The sequence below is a fragment of the Octopus sinensis genome, linkage group LG29 (genome assembly GCF_006345805.1).
Source record: "Octopus sinensis linkage group LG29, ASM634580v1, whole genome shotgun sequence".
NCBI lineage: Eukaryota > Metazoa > Mollusca > Cephalopoda > Octopoda > Octopodidae > Octopus > Octopus sinensis.
The window spans coordinates 11,501,902-11,522,484 of record NC_043025.1 but is presented as its reverse complement, the minus strand read 5'-3'; the positions used below and the strand labels follow the sequence as shown (position 1 = coordinate 11,522,484).

Here is a 20,583-nt window from a genome sequence, read left to right as displayed (position 1 = left end):
CATGAATGTCCCCCTTTCTCTAGTTCCTTCTGTGTTGATCTCAGCCACGAGTTCTTAGACCTACCTCTCCTTCTATATCCAACCGGTTTCCACTCTAAAGCACTTTTTGCCACATTTGGTGTGTCTTTTCCAATTGTGCTACCAATCCACTTCCACTTTTTCTTAAATATTTGCCCCCTAATCGAAACTTGATTTGTTCTTTGCCATACCTCCATATTGCTCATGTGTTGGGGGCCATCTAATTTTAAGTATACTACGCAAACATCTGTTGATGAATGATTCTATTTGCTTATTTGACTCAACTGTTGCTCGCCATGTCTCAGCCCCATACAGTAACACATCATGTATATATATTCTTTGCCTTTAACCCTCCAATGCAGAGTATAGTCCACTTATAATTGAATTCCATGTCGCATAATTTTTTGCTTCTGTACTTATACTCTGCCATAAATGTCCCCCTTTCTCTAGTTCCTTCTGTGTTGATCTCCACCATGAGTTCTTAGGCCTACCTCTCCTATATCCAACCGGTTTCCACTCTAAAGCACTTTTCGCTACATTTGGTATTTCTTTTCTAATTGTGCTACCAATCCACTTCCACTTTTTCTTAAATATTTGCTCCCTAATCAAAACTTGATTTGTTCTTTGCCATTGCTCCATATTGCTTATATACAATAGACATGCATATATATATGCCTTTTTCCCTTTGGGAAAGGGTTTTTTTTTTTTTTGCTGTAAATCTAATGCAAATATTGTTTGCCAACATAATGTGGCAGTCCCGGTTGGGATGGATATTACTGTTATTTAGCCCCAGGAAACATCGTCTCCAGCTGGCTATATGACACACAATCTATATCCTTATATAGATTCTGTGTCATATAGCCAGCTAGAGATGATGTTTCCTGAGGCTAAATAACAGTAACATTCATCCTCACCAGGACTGCCACATTATGTTGGCAAACAATCTTTACTTTTAGAGTACCATTACTGTATATCTCTTGTTGTGAGATTTAGAAATAATAATGGATCTTTTCGGTTTGAACGGCAGTTTTTAACATAATTTCCACGTAACTAAACACTTTCAAACTTCGTATACTGGTAGAATGTGTTTATAAAACATCTTTTTCTCTTGGCTTTATTAAGAAAATTCTATAGTTTGTAAGATATTTGTTGTTTCTTTTCTTCAATTTCTGCAGTTTCAACCAATCAATGGCGTCTATTGAGGTAAAAAAAAACATTCTGTGCCGTATGAATATGTCCCTCGTTTAAGAAACAGATTGGGTTTATTTACATTTCTGAAGAAAAAAAAGATACTCTTCCCCCGACCCCTAACCCTGATCCTAAATCAGATTGAAATGCAATAGATCGATACTAAGGTCATAATTATGACAATTTCATATGACACCGCTAGAAAAAACTGCTGTTCAAACCGAAAAGATCCCTAATAATTTTTCTATTTGTAAATCTAATACATCTCTTGTTATGTTTGCTATTTCCAGCTCCTGAAATGGGCACGAAGGATTCTTGGGAAAACCCTGTTTACCAAATTGATGAAGGCCACATTTTACGGTCAATTTGTAGCAGGGGAGGACCAGGATGACATCAGACCGACCATAGAGAAGAACATGAAGTTTGGCGTGAAATCTATTCTGGATTACAGTGTGGAGAAGGATTTGTCATCTGAGGAAGCCAAGAAAGCAGAAATGGAGTGAGTTAACCGTTCGGTATTTAATCTAGTATTTAATAGCGAGCTGGCAGAATCGTTAGCACGCCGGGCGAAGTGCGTAGCCGTATTTCGTCTGCAGCTACGTTCTGAGTTCAAATTCCGCCGAGTTCGACTTTGCCTTTCATCCTCTCGGGGTCGATAAATTAAGTACCAGTTACGCACTGGGGCCGATGATATAATCGACTTAATACCTATGTCTGTCTTTGTTTGTCCCCTCTGTGTTTAGCCCCTTGTGGGTAGTAAAGAAATAGGTATTTTGTCTGTCGTTACGTTATGAGTTCAAATTCCACTGAGGTCGACTTTGCCTTTCATCCTCTCAGGGGTCGATAAATTAAGTAACAGTTACGCACTGGGGTCGATGAAATCGACTTGATCCGTTTGTCTGTCCTTGTTTGTCCCCTCTGTGTTTAGCCCCTTGTAGGTAGTAAAGAAATAGGTATTTCGTCTGTCGTTACGTCCTGAGTTCAAATTCCACCGAGGTCGACTTTACCTTTCATCCTCTCGGGGGTCGATAAATTAAGTACCAGTTACGCACTGGGGTTGAAGTAATCGACCTAATCCCTTTGTCTGTCCTTGTTTGTCCCCTCTGTGTTTAGCCCCTTGTGGGTAGTAAAGAAGTAGGTATTTCGTCTGTCGTTACGTTATGAGTTCAAATTCCACCGAGGTCGACTTTGCCTTTCATCCTCTCGGGGTCGATAAATTAAGTACCAGTTACGCACTGGGGTCGATGTAATCGACTTAATCCCTATGTCTGTCCTTGTTTGTCCCCTCTGTGTTTAGCCCCTTGTGAGTAGTAAAGAAATAGGTATTTCGTCTGTTTTTACGTTTTGAGTTCAAATTCCACCGAGGTCGACTTTGCCTTTCATCCTCTCGGGGTCGATAAATTAAGTACCAGTTACGCACTGGGGTCGATGTAATCGACTTAATCCCTTTGTATGTCATTGTTTGTCCCCTCTGTGTTTAGCCCCTTGTGGGTAGTAAAGAAATAGGTATTTAATCTAGTTCTATCTGGCACTAACAATCGAGCTGTTTTATGTCCCACTGAGCCAGGCCTGGCCTTTCACACCTACCCTACAATGTCATTCTAAAAATATACAATCACATCACATTATTTAAAGTTCAAAGCCTTGAGATAATGCAGGATTAATTCAAAGCAATGTAGGAGTGGCTGTGTGGTAAGTAGCTTGCTTACGAACCACATGGTTCCGGGTTCAGTCCCACTGCGTGGCATCTTGGGCAAGTGTCTTCTGCTATAGCCCCGGGCCGACCAATGCCTTGTGAGTGGATTTGGTAGACGGAAACTGAAAGAAGCCCGTCGTATATATGTATATATATATATATATTATATATATATATATATATATATATATTTATATATATATAGGCATAGGAGTGGCTGTGTGGTAAGTAGCTTGCTTACCAACCACATTGTTCTGGGTTCAGTCCCACTGCGTGGCATCTTGGGCAAGTGTCTTCTGCCATAGCCTTAGGTTGACGAGGGAAGGATGACCTCCCTTTGCAAATACCATAGGGGCACAGAAAGTGTGCCTAAAGCCAGCTGGAGGAGATGTTCTCCTGGGGCTACAAGCTACAGTAACACCCACCCTTAGTGGCTAGCCATATTGAGATGGCAAATATACTTCACATTGTCATGCAGTTACTGTTTATACCTTGTTCAGAGATTTATTATTGCTTATATATATATACTAGCAGCATAGCCCGGCGTTGCCCGGATATGTAAGAGCCCCCTAGTAGGCAACGACTAATCCCAATCTAGTCCTTTCCCTCTAGAGAACGAAGGCGCATGTGTAGGTTGCAATGTCTTCTCTTCACTCCCAAATAACTATCAAACAGCTATCGATAATTCAACCCAACCAATTCCTACCAGGAAGAAATTACATTCGAGACTTTACCCCCAACACCGCCACTTCTGCTAATAGCTGCTGCAGCCGCAAGTTATTCGAATACTTTTTTTGTTTACACTTACTTTATAACTACCACCCCAAAGGTTTTACCTTAAATTTTTGTTGTATCCTAAGGGTCCTCGGATGCTACTTGCAAACTCTTGGTTTATTATAAACCGCTTTTGTCGTGTGCACCAAAAAAACCTTTTCCATTCGTTTGTTCAGTTTGGTCACTTTTGACTTTTTCGTTGTTGTCACTCACATTGCTGCCCGCTTTTTTGCCGTTTTTGTACATTTTTATACATTTTGGGATACTTACCCCACGTGTTCCGAGAGTTAAAAAGGTCGAGTTGCGTCCCCTAGACAGTCTGTAGAAAATGTGTTGCATATAAAAAGCTTAGATTCTCGACCCATGTCGAATTTATGGATTTTTTTTTCAGAACTGGGGGAACTTTTCAAAATTTTCGCTGCGTTAGTTTTGAATTATGACATTGGGCTATGTGTGTGTCAAGTTTCATCAGAATCGGTTGAAAGCCGTGGTCAGGGTGAGAGTACAACCTGACAGACACACAGACAGACAAACTGCTGTTTATATATAGATAAATATATATATATATATATATATATATATATATATACATATATATATAAGTTCAGCAAAATTTAGATTCAAATGAATATGGTACTTAATTTAGATGCACCAGAATTCTGTATGGTGTTATCAATATAAATCCATGGGATGATTATAATCAAAATAAGCAACAAGAATAACTTCGGTAAGTTATTCAGTATATATATAGAGAATACCAAACTCATTCCCTATGGATACCGTATTTATTACAAGCCACGAGTTGTAATAAATACGATATCCATAGGGAACTCGTTTGGTATTTTATTTATTACACACAAATAAACGACCATATTTTATTAACCCAATAACTAAATTCTTCACGTTTAGTCGTAACTTATGAATGACAAAAGTAGTGCCGTCACCGTGACCTCAGGTTATCACCATGAATTGACCAATCAGAAGCAGTGCTGTCACCGTGACCTCGGGTCATCACCATGAATTGACCAATCAGAAGCAGCGCTGTCACCGTGACCTCCGCTCACCACCATGGATTGACCAATCAGAAGCAGCGCTCGCAGTATCTGACATATGTTAGATACCAAAAATATCTCAAAGTGTTCTCACTCACATGTGTGTAATAAATTTATATATAGACATATGTAGCTGGTGACTGGATATATATAAACCCAGTGTGTTGATTGGGTGGTACAGACTGCGTAGAATTGATTGATCAATCAATTATACACAGTGTGTAGATGTTTGTTGTATAGATAGATCAATGGATAGACTGATGCATAGCTGGGTTCATTGATTGATAGACACAGAAAGATAGATAGATATATAGAAAGGTGGATAGGTACTCACAGACAGACAGATAGATAGATAGCGAGCTACAGAGGTTGATTGGTTGAATAATAGACAAACAAAAAAGATACATATATTTCTTTACTACCCACCAGCACGTAAGAGAACCGTCCGAATGTGGCCGTTGCCAGCGCCGCCCTGACTGGCCTCTATGCCGATGGTATGTAAAAAGCACCATCCGATTGTGGCCATTACCAGCCTCATCTGGCCCCTGTGCCGGTGCCACGTAAAAAGCACACACTACACTTACGGAGTGGTTGGCATTAGGAAGGGCATCCAGCTGTAGAAACACTGCCAGATCAGACTGGAGCCTGGTGCAGCCTCCTGGCTTCCCAGACCCCGGTTGAACCGTCCAACCCATGCTAGCATGGAAAAACGGACGTTAAACGATGATAATGATGATGATGATGTGGTTGAATGTAGCAAAAATGGTATGCATGAATGATGGAACCACTTTTGAGCCTTAATCTGTAAAACAAACAGAGAGAGAGAGAGGGCACTTTGCTCTCATAGATTTTTTTCCTTTTGCCGAGGTTACCGTAGTTATTTTTCATAGGTTTTTCTTTCCATGGATAACTCTAGTCAGTGTTATATTTTCTCCCCCTTTTGGGAATTCAAATTGTTAAAAAAACGTCACCTTGTATCTATTTATGTACATGCCCCTAAAAACGTCTTTTTATTGATCCCTTTTGGTCGATTTCGAAAAAGAAAAATTCTCCATTGTATTGTCCCCTCTGTGTTAATTCCTATGTGGCTAAATAAAGAAATCTATCTATCTCTCTCTATTCATCCATCCATTCATTGAAAGAGGTAGTTAGCTAGAGAGATTGATTGATTGATAGACACACAAATAGACACATAGATGGACGGACAGATAGACAGACAGACAGATACATAGAGATGGATAGATAGCTATTGATAAATACACAGTTGTACAGAAATATAGCTATCTACCTAGTTAATAGCTAGCTAGAGAGATTGATTGATAGGCAGAGAAATAGATACATACATCGATAGATGGGTGGACAGTCAGACGGACAGATAGACAGATACGCAGAGACAGAAATACATAGTCAGACATCTATCTATCTATCTTTCTGTCTATCTATCTATCTATCCATCTATCTACCTACCTATCTACTTACCTACCTATCTATCTATCTACCTACCTACCTACCTACCTATCTATCTATCTATCTGTCTATCTATCCATCTATCTATCTATCTATCTATCTATCTATCTATCTATCTATCTATCTATCTATCTGTCTTATCCCCCCCTTTTTTGTCCTCTTTCTTTCCATTTACAATCCCTTTTGATCGAAAACCAAACCCCCTTCTTTTACCCCCAAAAGAAAAGCTCTACCTTGTAATTTTGTCCTGTCTATGTGCAGCCCTGTGTGGCTAATAAAGATACATATCTATCTGTCTATCTATCTATCTATCCATCTACCTATCTAGCTATCTGTCTGTCTGTCTATCTATCTATCTATCTATTTATCAAGCTAGCAAAAGAAATTGTGATTGATAGGCAGAGAAACAGATACATAGATGGATGGATGGATGGACAGTGTGACAGGCAAACAGACAACTAGACACAGCGTGCAGGTTTTGCCATTCCAGTATTTCTCCTCACATCTCTGTGTTCTCTTTTCCAGGAGTTGTACGTCCGACATGCCATCTGGCGAACTCCAAGGTGAGTGATTATTCCACAGTAATCAATCTTTGTCTCTCTTGTTTGGAAAGAAAAGAATGAATTGGCTTCACGAAACCATGACTCTGCTGCTATTACCAACACAACCCCCACACACCACACACACACACACACACACACACACACAAAAACACACACACACACACACACACAAAAACACACACACACACACACACACACACAAAAACACCACACACACACACACACACACAAAAACACACACACAAACACACACACACACAAAAACACACACACACACACACACACACAAACACAAAAACACACACACACACAAACACAAAAACACACACACACAAAACACACAACACACACAAAACACACACACAAAAACACACACACACACAAAAACACACACACACACACACACACAAAAACACACACACACACAAACACAAAAACACACACACACACACACACACACACACACAAAAACACACACAAACAAAAAACACACACACACACACACAAAAACACACACACACACACACACACATACACACACACATAAAAACACACACACACAGAAACACACACACACACACACAAAAACACAAAAACACACACACACACACACACATACACACACACATAAAAACACACACACACACACACACACACACACACACACACAGAAACACACAGAAACACTTGCCTGGCACCTTTCCAGCTGCTCTCTCTCGTGACTATTATTCTCTAATGGCAACAAATGTCAATCTAAATCTATATTATTTGGTTTCGTAACAACTCTAATTTCCACACACAACAAACAAGCAGGCCTCTGTGTGTGTGTATTTGCTTAATGATTTGTTCAGCAATGGAGAGGGTGGAGTTGTGGAACCAGATCCATCAACATTGGTAAAAAAAACCCAAATAGCTGATTTGAATTAGGCATAGGGGTGGCCGTGTGGTAAGAAGTTCGCTTACCACACTTAACCCTTTCGTTACCAACCCGGTTAAAAATTGGCTCTGGCTCTGAGCATCTCAACAGAAACATGGTAACAGAAGGGTTAAAATATATATTTTAACCCTTTTGTTACCCCATTTCTGTTGAGATACTCTGTATTTCTTTCAATTAATTTAAATACAACAAAGAATTTAGTAAAATAACTTAGTTATCATTAAGCTAGTGTTAGGAACATAAATTGTGACTAAGGTTTAGGGGAAGATTTTAATTCAGAACTTATGAAAACAAGATATTTGTACTACAGAGCCAGAGGTGGTTTCAACCAGGTTGGTATCAAAAGGGTTAAGGATTGATTCTCTATTATATATTTTAACCCTTTTGTTACCCCATTTCTGTTGAGATGCTCTGTGTTTCTTTCAATTACTTTAAATACAACAAAGAATTTAGTAAAATAACTTCGTTATCATTCAGCTAGTGTTAGGAACATAAATTGTGACTAAGGTTTGGTGGAAGATTTTAATTCAGAACTTATGAAAACAAGACATTTGTACTCAGAACCAGAGCCGGTTTCAGCCAGGTTGGTATCAAAAGGGTTAAGGATTGATTCTCTATTATATATTTTAACCCTTTCGTTACCATGTTTCTGTTGAGATGCTCAGAGCCAGAGCCAATTTTTAGCCGGGTTGGTAACGAAAGGGTTAAGTGTGGTAAGCGAACTTCTTACCACACGGCCACCCCTATGCCTAATTCAAATCAGCTTTTTTTTGTTTTTTTACCAATGCTGATGGATCTGGTTCCACAACTCCAACCTCTCCATTGCTGAACAAATCATTAAGCAAATATACACACACAATCCTTAACCCTTTTGATACCAACCTGGCTGAATCTGGCACTGGCTCTGAGCACAAATGTCTTGTTTTCATAAGTTTTGAATTAAAATCTTCCACCAAACCTTAGTTATCATTCAGCTAGTGTTAGGAACATAAATTGTGACTAAGGTTTGGTGGAAGATCTTAATTCAAAATGTATGAAAACAAGACATTTGTACTCAGAGCCAGAAGTGGTTACAACCAGGTTGGTATCAAAAGGGTTAAGAATTGTTTCTCTATTATATATTTTAACCCTTTTGTTACCCCATTTCTGTTGAGATGCACTGTGTTTCTTTTAATTACTTTAAATATAACAAAGAATTTAGTAAAATAACTTAGTTATCATTCAGCTAGTGTTAGGAACATAAATTGGGACTAAGTTATTTTACTAAATTCTTTGTTATATTTAAAATTAATTGAAAGAAACACAGAACATCTCAACAGAAATATGGTAACAGAAGGGTTAAGATATTTAATAGAGAATCAATTCTTAACCCTTTTGATACCAACCTGGTTGAAACCACTTTTGGCTCTGAGTACAAATGTCTTGTTTTCATAAGTTCTGAATTAAAATCTTCCACCAATCCTTAGTCACAATTTATGTTCCTAACACTAGCTTAATGATAACAAAGTTATATGTATATATATATATGTATATATATGCGTGTGTGTGTTTGTGTGTCTGTGTTTGTCCCCCGAACATCGCTTGACAACCGATGCCAGTGTGTTTGCGTCCCCATAACTTAGCAGTTCAGCAAAAGAGACCGATAGAATAAGTACTGGGCTTACAAAGAATAAGTTCCGGGCTTACAAAGAATAAGTCCCGGGGTCGATTTGCTCGACTAAAGGCGGTGCTCCAGCATGGCCGCAGTCACATGACTGAAACAAGTAAAAGAGAGTAATAACAATGAGTCTAGACTATGGCTGCTGTGTGTTCAAAGAAAGAATTTCAACTGAGAAACCAATAATTGGGTTTATTGTTATTCTTTTACTTCTAAATAACCATTGATTGACTGCTTTTTATTATATTCATCTGATGGTGATTATCTGGAGACAAAACAGCATAAAGAACCCAAGTAAATAATGTAGTCATTTTGGCCTTTGTTATAACGATTCTCCATTTTGCCCTGACGATGATGATGAAGATGATGATGAATATACTCTTTTACTTGTTTCAGTCATTTGACTGTGGCCATGCTGGAGCACTGCCTTTAGTCGAGCAAATCGACCCCGGGACTCATTCTTTGTAGGCCTAGTACTTATTCTATCGGTCTCTTTTGCCGAACAGCTAAGTTACGTGGACGTAAACACACCAGCATCGGTTGACAAGCAATGCTAGGGGGACAAACACAGACACACAAACATATACACACATACATATACATATATATATATATACATATATATATATATATATATATATACGACAGGCTTCTTTCAGTTTCCGTCTACCAAATCCACTCACAAGGCATTGGTCGTCCTGAGGCTATAGTAGAAGACACTTGCCCAAGGTGCCACGCAGTGGGACTGAACCCGGAACCATGTGGTTGGTAAGCAAGCTACTTACCACACAGCCACTCCTGCGCCTACGATTACAATGACAGCAATAATTCTGTTAGTGTCTGTGGAGGACCGTACATACTATGTGTATGTGTGTGGTTTGTGGTGGTTAGGTATTGGTGTCTCCATTGCTTGACAACCATTGTCAACTTGTTTTAGTTAGTCCACATTTATTCACTTGGGGCATAGAGCCTGTTTTTCCGGTCTCCCTGGATGGGATGCTAGTCCTTCATGGGACTACTCCTTTTTGCCAGCTAGGTGGACTGGAGCAACATGAAATGAAGTGTCTTGCTCAAGGACACAATGCATCGCCCGGTCCAGGAATTGAAACCAAGTATTTTAATATGTATTTATAGTCTACGGTGTGAATATAAGGGATGATTTGAAGTTTTATGACCAATTCTGTTGTTTATTTTTTTAACCACTAAGTTTGTTATATATATATATATATCATCATTGTCGTCGTTTAACGTCCGCTTTCCATGCTAGCATGGGTTGGATGGTTTGACTGGGGGTTGGCGAATCAGATGGCTGCACCAGGCTCCAGTCTTGATCTGGCAAAGTTTCTACAGCTGGATGCCCTTCCTAACGCCAACCACTCCGAGAGTGTAGTGGGTGATTTTATGTGCCACTGGCACGGGGGCCAGTCAGGCGGTACTGGCAACGACCTCGCTCGAATTTTTTACACATGCCAATGGCACAGGTGCCAGTAAGGCGATGCTGGTAACGATCCCGCTCGAACGGTGCCTCCTACATGCCACAGGCACGGAAGCTAGTTAGCCGCTCTGGCAACAATCACGCTCGGATGGTGCTCTTGGTACCCTACTAGCACGGGGCACAAGTGCCAGTAAGGCGAAGCTGGCAACGATCACACTCGAATATGTATATATATATATACTCGACAGAGTGTAAGTACCTTGAGAGAAAAGTTGGACTTAAGAAGCATCAGATGTAGTGTGCAAGAGAGACGACAGCACTGGTTTGGCCATGTGGCGAGAATGGATGAGGATAGCTGTGTGGAGACCTGAGATGAGTTGGTGAAGCATGACCTTTGAACATTGGGATTCACCGACGCAATGACTAGTGACCGAGACCTTTGGAAATATGCTGTGCTTGAGAAGACCCAGAAAGCCAAGTTAGACCATAACCTTGTGGCCTATGCCAGGGGTCTAACCAGCCCACATATGGATACCTTTCCTTCACTGGACGCTAACGTCTGCTTGCAAAGACCTGTTGAGGCAAGTGAAATCAAAATCGAAATCAAATTCGATGACTGGCATCCGTGCTAGTGGAGCGCTAAGAGCACCATCCGAGCCTGATCATTGCCAGAGCAGCTGACTGGCTTCTGTGCTGGTGGCACGTAAAAAGCACCATTCAAGCGTGATCATTACCAGTGTTGCCTTATTGCAATTGTGTCGGTGGAATATGAAAAAACATTCGAGTGAGGTCGTTGCCAGTGCCGCTGGACTGGCTCCTGTGCAGGTGGCATGTAAAAAGCATCATTTGAGCATGGCCATTGCCAGTACCGCCTGACTGGCCCTCATGCCAATGGTATGTAAAAGCACACACTACACTCTTGGAGTGGTTGGCGTTAGGAAGGGCATTCAGCTGTAGAAACTCTGCCAGATCAGATTGGAGCCTGGTGCAGCCATCTGGTTCGCCAGACCTCAGTCAAATCGTCCAACCCATGCCAGCATTAAAAGCGGACATTAAATAATGATGATGATATATATATATGAATGAATGAAATATACAAATGTGGTAATGTATGATAATATATGCAGAGGAGTTGTAGTAATGTATGATTATGTATGCAGAGGAGTTGTAGTAATGTATGATAATATATGCAGAGGAGTTGTAGTAATGTATGATAATGTATGCAGAGGAGTTGTAGTAATGTATGATTATGTATGCAGAGGAGTTATAGTAATGTATGATAATATATGCAGAGGAGTTGTAGTAATGTATGATTATGTATGCAGAGGAGTTGTAGTAATGTATGATTATGTATGCAGAGGAGTTGTAGTAATGTATGATAATATATGCAGAGGAGTTGTAGTAATGTATGATAATGTATGCAGAGGAGTTGTAGTAATGTATGATTATGTATGCAGAAGAGTTGTAGTAATGTATGATTATGTATGCAGAGGAGTTGTAGTAATGTATGATAATGTATGCAGAGGAGTTGTAGTAATGTATGATAATATATGCAGATGACTATATTTGATTGTCAAGCCATGCTTGACATTAATCAACCGTGTACCAAAAATTAATCAATTATCTTTCAATGCCTTTGTTGTGTCTTTCTTAGATCCTGAGATCAAACGGTACCGGGCCCATGAAGAGTTTGGTGACAGACGAGAGAAAGTGTTTGAGGCAAGAACCTATTTCTATAAAGATGAAGCCGACTGCGATGAGAACATGAACATCTTTCTCAATTGTATTGATGCAGTCTCTGGTAAGTTGGCGCTACCGTTGTTGTTATTGGTGGTGGTCATGGTGGGAGTTTTTACCATAGGAGAAAAATTTTTGTTATTTACTGAAATAGGCGCAGGAGTGGCTGTGTGGTAAGTAGCTTGCTTACCAACCACATGGTTCCGGGTACAGTCCCACTGCATGGCACCTGAGGCAAGTGTCTTCTGCTATAGCCCCGGGCTGACCAATGCCTTGTGAGTGGATTTGGTAGACGGAAACTGAAAGAAGCCCGTCGTATATATGTATATATATATGTGTGTGTGTGTCTGTGTATGTCCCCTTGACAACCAATGCTGGTGTGTTTATGTCCCCGTCACTTAGCGGTTCGGCAAAAGAGACCGATAGAATAAGTACTGGGCTTACAAAAGAATAAGTCCCGGGGTTGATTTGCTCGACTAAAGGCGGTGCTCCAGCATGGCCGCAGTCAAATGACTGAAACAAGTAACAGAGTAAAAGAGTAAGGCTCTATAAAAAGAACACCAGCTATAATTGTAAAATCGATACTGCTTCCCATGGATATTTTATCTCGTTTTATGGGATGTCAGCGAAGAGGAGCACTTCTAAGGGGAGAATGTGTTGCCCTCATAGGGGCCGACTCATCTGCTTTGGTCCCTACCTGGCACACAACCCTCACTTGAAGATCAAAGTAGTACATGCAATAGGGGCCACATCCTGCAAAACTACCGTAAATCCTCGAGTATAGTCCACCCTTGAGTATAATAGGCTGGGGATTTTTAGGGGGCTGTACCTCTGAAAAACCTAAACCTTGTGTATAATACGTACCCCTTCTCTAACTTGAGTCAAGGAGGTCTATATAATGTCCTTGGTTTGTAAGAATGTATACGGTAACGTCCTTTATTATTATTGTATATATAACATAATGCAAACGTGTATACACAGGGGATTTTTAGGGGGCTGTTCCTCTGAAAAACCTAAACCTTGTGTATAATACGCACCCCTTCTCTAACTTGAGTCAAGGAGGTCTATATAACGTCCTTGGTTTGTAAAAATGTATATGGTAACGTCCTTTATTATTATTGTATATATAACATAATGCAAACGTGTATACGCAGGGGATTTTTAGGAGGCTGTACCTCTGAAAAACCTAAACCTTGTGTATAATACGTACCCCTTCTCTAACTTGAGTCAAGGAGGTCTATATAATGTCCTTGGTTTGTAAGAATGTATACGGTAACGTCCTTTATTATTACTGTATATATAACATAATGCAAACGTGTATACGCAGGGGATTTTTAGGGGGCTGTACCTCTGAAAAACCTAGACCTTGTGTATAATACGCACCCCTTCTCTAACTCAAGTCAAGGAGGTCTATATAATGTCCTTGGTTTGTAAGAATGTATACGGTAAAGTCCTTTATTATTATTGTATATATAACAATGCAAACGTGTAGCTTTTTTGTGCATATTGTTTGCAGAAAATAAAGAAATAACAGAAATAACGTTTAATAAATGTTGCTCACTGCAAGTTATGGATGATTCTTTTATGACTTCATTGCTTTCAGGCTTAGCTTAAGGTATTTTCGCACCCGACATCACAAAATGCGTCTGAATAAACATTGCCAAACAGAAAATAGAGACTCGGACATTGCTTAGAGAGTAATTTTCATTTTTAACCTCGTGTATAGTACGCACTAGGGATTTTGACCTTTAAATTTGGGGGAGAAAATGCGGATTATACTCGAGGATTTACGGTATACATCTATATATATATATATATGTGTGTGTGTATGTGTAAGTCACAAGTACTTTGGGTAGTTGCCCGGTAGTCTCAAAGACCTAGGAGCCTAGTTGTGACCTGTATATTCTATAGGGCTCAGTGGACTAAGACAGTGTTACATATATACAGATGCACACACACACTCATTTATGTATGTAATGCGTGTGTATATATGAATAAACATTGCCGGACAGCAAATAGAGACTCGGACATTGCTTAGAAAATATTTTTCATTTTTAACCTCGTGTATAGCACGCACTAGGGATTTTGACCTTTAAATTTTTGGGGGAAATAATGCGGATTATACACGAGGATTTACGGTACTTTGATGGGTGAACTAAACTAGGTGAAGGTCCCCAACAAGTATGCAACTCTTGGTGAGCTAGGGTTTGCCTATCTATGCATGAAAATTGGATCTGACAGACTCTTCAGAAAAAAGTCTTCCCGATTCAACGAAGAGGAAGGCAGCCACAACAATGCTCCGTGGAGAGCAGAGAGCGAAATGAGGCAGGTTAAAACATGTTGGTCATTCACTGCATCTGTCTCCATCCCTAGTGTGGAGGCGCAATGGCCCAGTGGTTAGGGCAGAGGACTCGCGGTCGTAGGATTGCAGTTTCGATTCCCAGACCGGGCGTTGTGAGTGTTTATTGAGCGAAAACAGCTAAAAAGCTCCACGAGGCTCCGGCAGAGGGTGGTGGCAACCCCTGCTGTACTCTTTCACCACAACTTTCTCTCACTCTTACTTCCTGTTTCTGTTGTACCTGTATTTCAAAAGGGCCGGCCTTGTCACTCTCTGTGTCACGCTGAATCTCCCCCGAGAACTACGTAAAGGGTGCACGTATCTGTGGAGTGCTCAGCCACTTACACGTTAATTTCACGAGCAGGCTGTTCCATTGATTCGGATCAACCGGAACCCTCGTCGTCGTAACCGAGGGAGTGCTTCCTCCTCCCTCCATCCCTAGTCATCTTGACCTTGTCTTGACACAGGGCTGAAGATGGTCAGAGACAAGTGAGTGAGGTTGATGGTGAGAAACTCTTCTCACCAGGTGGCGAGCTGGCAGAATTGTTAGCACACCGGGCGAAATGCTTATCGGTATTTCGTCTGCTGTTACATTCTGAGTTCAAATTCCGCCGAGGTTGACTTTGCCTTTCATCCTTTCGGGGTCGATAAATTAAATACCAGTTATGCACTGGGGTCGACGTAATCAACTTAACCTCTTTCTCTGTCCTTGTTTGTCCCCTCTGTGTTTAGCCCCTTGTGGGTAGTAAAGAAATAGGTATTTTGTCTGCCGTTAGGTTCTGAGTTCAAATTCCGCTGAGGTCGACTTTGCCTTTCATCCTTTCAGGGTCGATTAAATAAGTACCAGTTACGCACTGGGGTCTATATAATCAACTTAACCCCTTTGTCTGTCCTTATTTGTCCCCTCTGTGTTTAGCCCCTTGTGGGTAGTAAAGAAATAGATGAGTAACTCTTCTTTATGCAGAATAGTAGAACTTGTCAGGGTCCCAGTTTCAAATTTGATATGTAGATACCGACGGCATCAGGGCGTGTATAACTCTTGAAAAAATTACAAAAATCGATTCCAGGTGAGAATGCGATCGATAAAGCCGTTTTTGTCCTGCTTTTCTTCCGTCAACCTGTACATAACTGCACCTTCCATTTTTTGCTGTTCTTGTACTGCTTAAAGGCACGTTTCTTTCCTGCCAAGCTTACTGTTTAACCCTTTGGCATTTAAACCGGCCATATCCTGCCAAAAGTATTCTGCCTGTTTTATGTTCAAACTGGCCAGATCTGGTCTCTCACACCAACCCGACAATATCGTTTTAAAAATCAACAGCTACCTCATCAAAATCTCATAGCTACAAGATAAGGCATGATTAGTTCAAAACAATGTGGATAAAGAAGCATTAATTTTGGCAGAATAATGCGAACACTAAAGGGTTAAACCATGTTTGTGTTCTCCCAGTCAACAGCCTTATCATTACTGGTACTTTAAACTCTTCGGTTGCATATTTGTGTGAATAAAATCGTTTTTCTTTGAAATAGAAAAAAAAAGTCTATCTTTATTTCTTCTTTTGCTGGTGTCTCAAATTTAGGTTAAATCAGTGTTTCTCAAAGGGGAGGCCTATGGTGGACAAGTTTAACACAAAACTTCATTGTGTAGTAAGCTTCCAAATTGTTTTCAAGTTCTGACTGCATTCAGAAAACCAGTCATCTGTGACAGTAGGGCTTGGCCAAAATACTTTAACAGCTGTCTCCTTAACTCTGGAATAACAAAACTCCTCAGATCAGTTTATTTGATCATTTAATTGTTTCAGTCATTTGACTGTGGCCATGCTGGAGCACCGCCTTTAGTCGAGCAAATCGACCCTGGGACTTATTCTTTGTAAGCCTAGTACTTATTCTATCGGTCACTTTTGCCGAACCACTAAGTTTCAGGGGCATAAACACACCAGTATTGGTTGTCAAGCGATGTTGGGGAGACAAACACAGCCACACAAACACACACACACACACACACACACATATATATATACATATATACGACAGGCTTCTTTCAGTTTCCGTCTACCAAATCCACTCACAAGGCTTTGGTCGGCTCGAGGCTATAGCAGAAGACACTTGCCCAAGGTGCCACGCAGTGGGACTGAACCCAGAGCCATATGGTTGGTAAGCAAGCTACTTACCACACAGCCACTCCTGCGCCTATGATATACTAAAATTATAACTACCTCTTCTGTAATGCACTTTATATCTGGCACGTATGAATGACAAAGCCACCTTGACTATGATCCTATGAACCCGGAAAAATTTAAAACAGAGAGTTACCTACCTGCAAATAAATGTGTTAACATGTGACATTATTGACCGAGGTTACCGTCGTCTTTTCCATAGGCTTTTCTTTCCACAGATAAACTTTATCTGTTTCCCTCTTTACACTTTAAATCATGACATTTCTGTGATACACGATCCCTACTCTTTACTCTTTACTCTTTTACTTGTTTCAGTCATTTGACTGTGGCCATGCTGGAGCACCGCCTTTAGTCGAGCAAATCGACCCCGGGACTTATTGTTTTGTAAGCCCAGTACTTATTCTATTGGTCTCTTTTGCCAAACCGCTAAGTGACGGGGACATCAACACACCAGCATCGGTTGTCAAGCAATGCTAGGGGGACAAACACAGACACACAAACACACACACGCATATATATATACATATATACGATGGGCTTCTTTCAGTTTCCGTCTACCAAATCCACTCACAAGGCATTGGTCGGCCCGAGGCTATAGTAGAAGACACTTGCCCAAGGTGCCACGCAGTGGGACTGAACCCGGAACCATGTGGTTCGTAAGCAAGCTACTTACCACACAGCCACTCCTGATGGTTTTTTTTTTTTTTTACTATCCCTTTTGATCGAAAACCTACCCCCACTTTTTTTTTCATCCTCCCCAAAAAGAAAAAATCTCTAGTTTGTAATTTGTCCCCTCTGTGTTCAGCCCTGTGTGGATAATAAAGAAATATATCTATCTATCTATCTATCTATCTGTCTGTCTTTCTGTCTATCTATCTCTATATCTATCCGTGTGTCCCCTATTCTATTTGGCTGTCTGTCTATTTAGGACAGTTATTTAGGGCCTACCTACCCTCCCATCCATCCATTTATCTTGCTGTGTCTCTCTCTCTTCTTGTCTATCTATTTCTTACTCTGTGTGTACCTACCTACCTGTCAATTGGTCTCTCTCTCTCTCTCTCTCTCTCCCCCCTCTTACTCCCTCTGTATATTGACCCTTACTTTGTACTCTGTACTCTTACCCATTTCCTTTTCTCTCTCCCTCTCATTCAGGTGCCACAGATGGCTCAGGTTTTGCTGCTATCAAGTTAACAGCCCTTGGCAGACCACAACTGTTGGTGAGTACCCTAATTTTTTTACACACACACTTTTGGTGAATCCCCTAATTCTTTTACACACACGCACATACACTTTTGGTGAGTCCCCTAATTTTTTTACACACACACATACACACTTTTGGTGAGTCCCCTAATTTTTTTTATACACACACTTTTGGTGAGTCCCCTAATTTTTTTACACACACACATACACACTTTTGGTGAGTCCCCTAATTTTTTTACACACACATACACACACTTTTGGTGAGTCCCCTAATTTTTTTTATACACACACTTTTGGTGAGTCCCCTAATTTTTTTACACACACACATACACACTTTTGGTGAATCCCCTAATTTTTTTACTCACACACTTTTGCTGAGTCCCCTAATTTTTTTACACACACACTTTGGTGAATCCCCTAATTTTTTTACACATACATACACACTTTTGGTGAGTCCCCTAATTTTTTTACACACACACATACACACTTTTGGTGAATCCCCTAATTTTTTTACACACACACACACACACCCGTTTGGTGAATCCCCTAATTTTTTTACATCCACACTTTTGGTGAATCCCCTAATTTTTTTACACACACGCACTTTTGGTGAGTCCCCTAATTTTTTTACACACACGCACTTTTGGTGAGTCCCCTAATTTTTTTACACACACGCACTTTTGGTGAGTCCCCTAATTTTTTTACACACACACATGTATGCATCTGTAACATCATCATCAGTTTAATGTCCATTTTCCATGCTGGCATAGGCTGGGCAGTTTGACCGGATCTGGCAAGTCGGAGGACTGCAGCCGGCTGTAATACTCTAGTTTGGCTTCTTTTCTAAAGACGGATACTCTTCCTAATACCACCCAGTTTACACCCTGTACTGGGTGCTGTGTGCTGTGTACATGGCACCAGCATCGATACTTTTTTTACATGGCACCAGGATGTATATGCATTGGGTTGTCCGGAAAGTTTGTGCCGATTTATAGAAGCTTACCTTTCGACTTATTTTAGAACATAGTTGAGTCGATAAAATAGGATTTGACCCCACCTCTATTTAGAGCACAGTTTAAGCTATCTTTTCATGGAAGAAGGTTTATGTTCCTATAACCTATGTTACTTTTGTAACCCTTTAAAATGGAAGACAAGAAAGTTCATTTTCGACACTTGATGCTTTGGGAACCAGACAAAAATTGCTGCAGCTCGGCCGGGATGTGTTACCCCACCCTCCATATTCACCAAATATGGGCGGGGGGCTTAGAAACTTGAAACTGGTTTTTAGGAAGGGCATCACAACTGAATTAAAGTAGTTTTATTTTTATTAAGGGCTTTCACTGCCCTACAGAGCACAATTCTGTGTGCCTTGGGTATGTCTGTGGTTTGTTTTAGTGTTGTAATTTTGATTTTATTGAAAGGGCTTTACACAAGAGGTCTGTGGCACCCATGTTCTTATTTCTTTATTGCCCCCACAAGGGGCTAAATATAGAGGGGACAAACAAGTACAGACAAGGGGATTCAGTCGATTACATCGACCCCAGTGCGTAACTGGTACTTAATTTATTAAAGGCGGCGAGCTGGCAGGATCGTTAGCATCCCGGGTGAAATACTTTGCGGTATTTCGTCTGCCGTTACGTTGTGAGTTCAAATTCCGCCGAGGTCGGCTTTACCTTTCATCCTTTCGAGGTCGTTAAATTAAGTACCAGTTACGCACTGGGGTTGATGTAATCGACTTAATCCGTGTGTCTGTCCTTGTTTGTCCCCTCTGTGTTTAGCCCCTTGTGGGTAGTAAAGAAATAGGTATTTCGTCTGCTGTTACGTTCTGAGTTCAAATTCCGCCGAGGTCGACTTTGCCTTTCATCCTTTCGGGGTCAATGAATGAAGTACCAGTTACGCACTGGGGTCAATGTAATCGACTTAATCCGTGTGTCTGTCCTTGTTTGTCCCCTCTGTGTTTAGCCCCTTGTGGGTAGTAAAGAAATAGGTATTTCGTCTGCTGTTACGTTCTGAGTTCAAATTCCGCCGAGGTCGACTTTGCCTTTCATCCTTTCGGGGTCGATGAATGAAGTACCAGTTACGCACTGGGGTCAATGTAATCGACTTAATCCGTGTGTCTGTCCTTGTTTGTCCCCTCTGTGTTTAGCCCCTTGTGGGTAGTAAAGAAATAGAAATAGATATTTCGTCTGCCGCTATGTTCTGAGTTCAAATTCCGCCGAGGTCGACTTTGCCTTTTATCCTTTCGGGGTCGATTAATTAAGTACCAGTTACGCACTGGGGTCGATGTAATCGACTTAATCCGTGTGTCTGTCCTTGTTTGTCCCCTCTGTGTTTAGCCCCTTGTGGG

At 40.7% G+C, this 20,583-nt stretch overlaps 1 protein-coding gene across 2 annotated transcripts in view; it reads left to right on the top strand.

Annotated features, from left to right (window-relative positions):
• The first annotated feature begins 1,487 nt into the window (after positions 1-1,487).
• Positions 1,488-20,583, top strand: part of LOC115226133 (proline dehydrogenase 1, mitochondrial-like) — a 49,697-nt gene continuing 30,601 nt past the window's right edge. For both annotated transcript variants that reach the window (XM_029797122.2, XM_036514865.1), the window contains exons 1-4: positions 1,488-1,705; positions 6,721-6,758; positions 12,442-12,588; positions 18,189-18,253. In XM_029797122.2, coding sequence (XP_029652982.1) covers positions 1,548-1,705; positions 6,721-6,758; positions 12,442-12,588; positions 18,189-18,253 — 408 coding nt within the window. In that variant the 5' untranslated portion in view covers positions 1,488-1,547. The remainder of the gene's footprint in view (positions 1,706-6,720; positions 6,759-12,441; positions 12,589-18,188; positions 18,254-20,583) is intronic.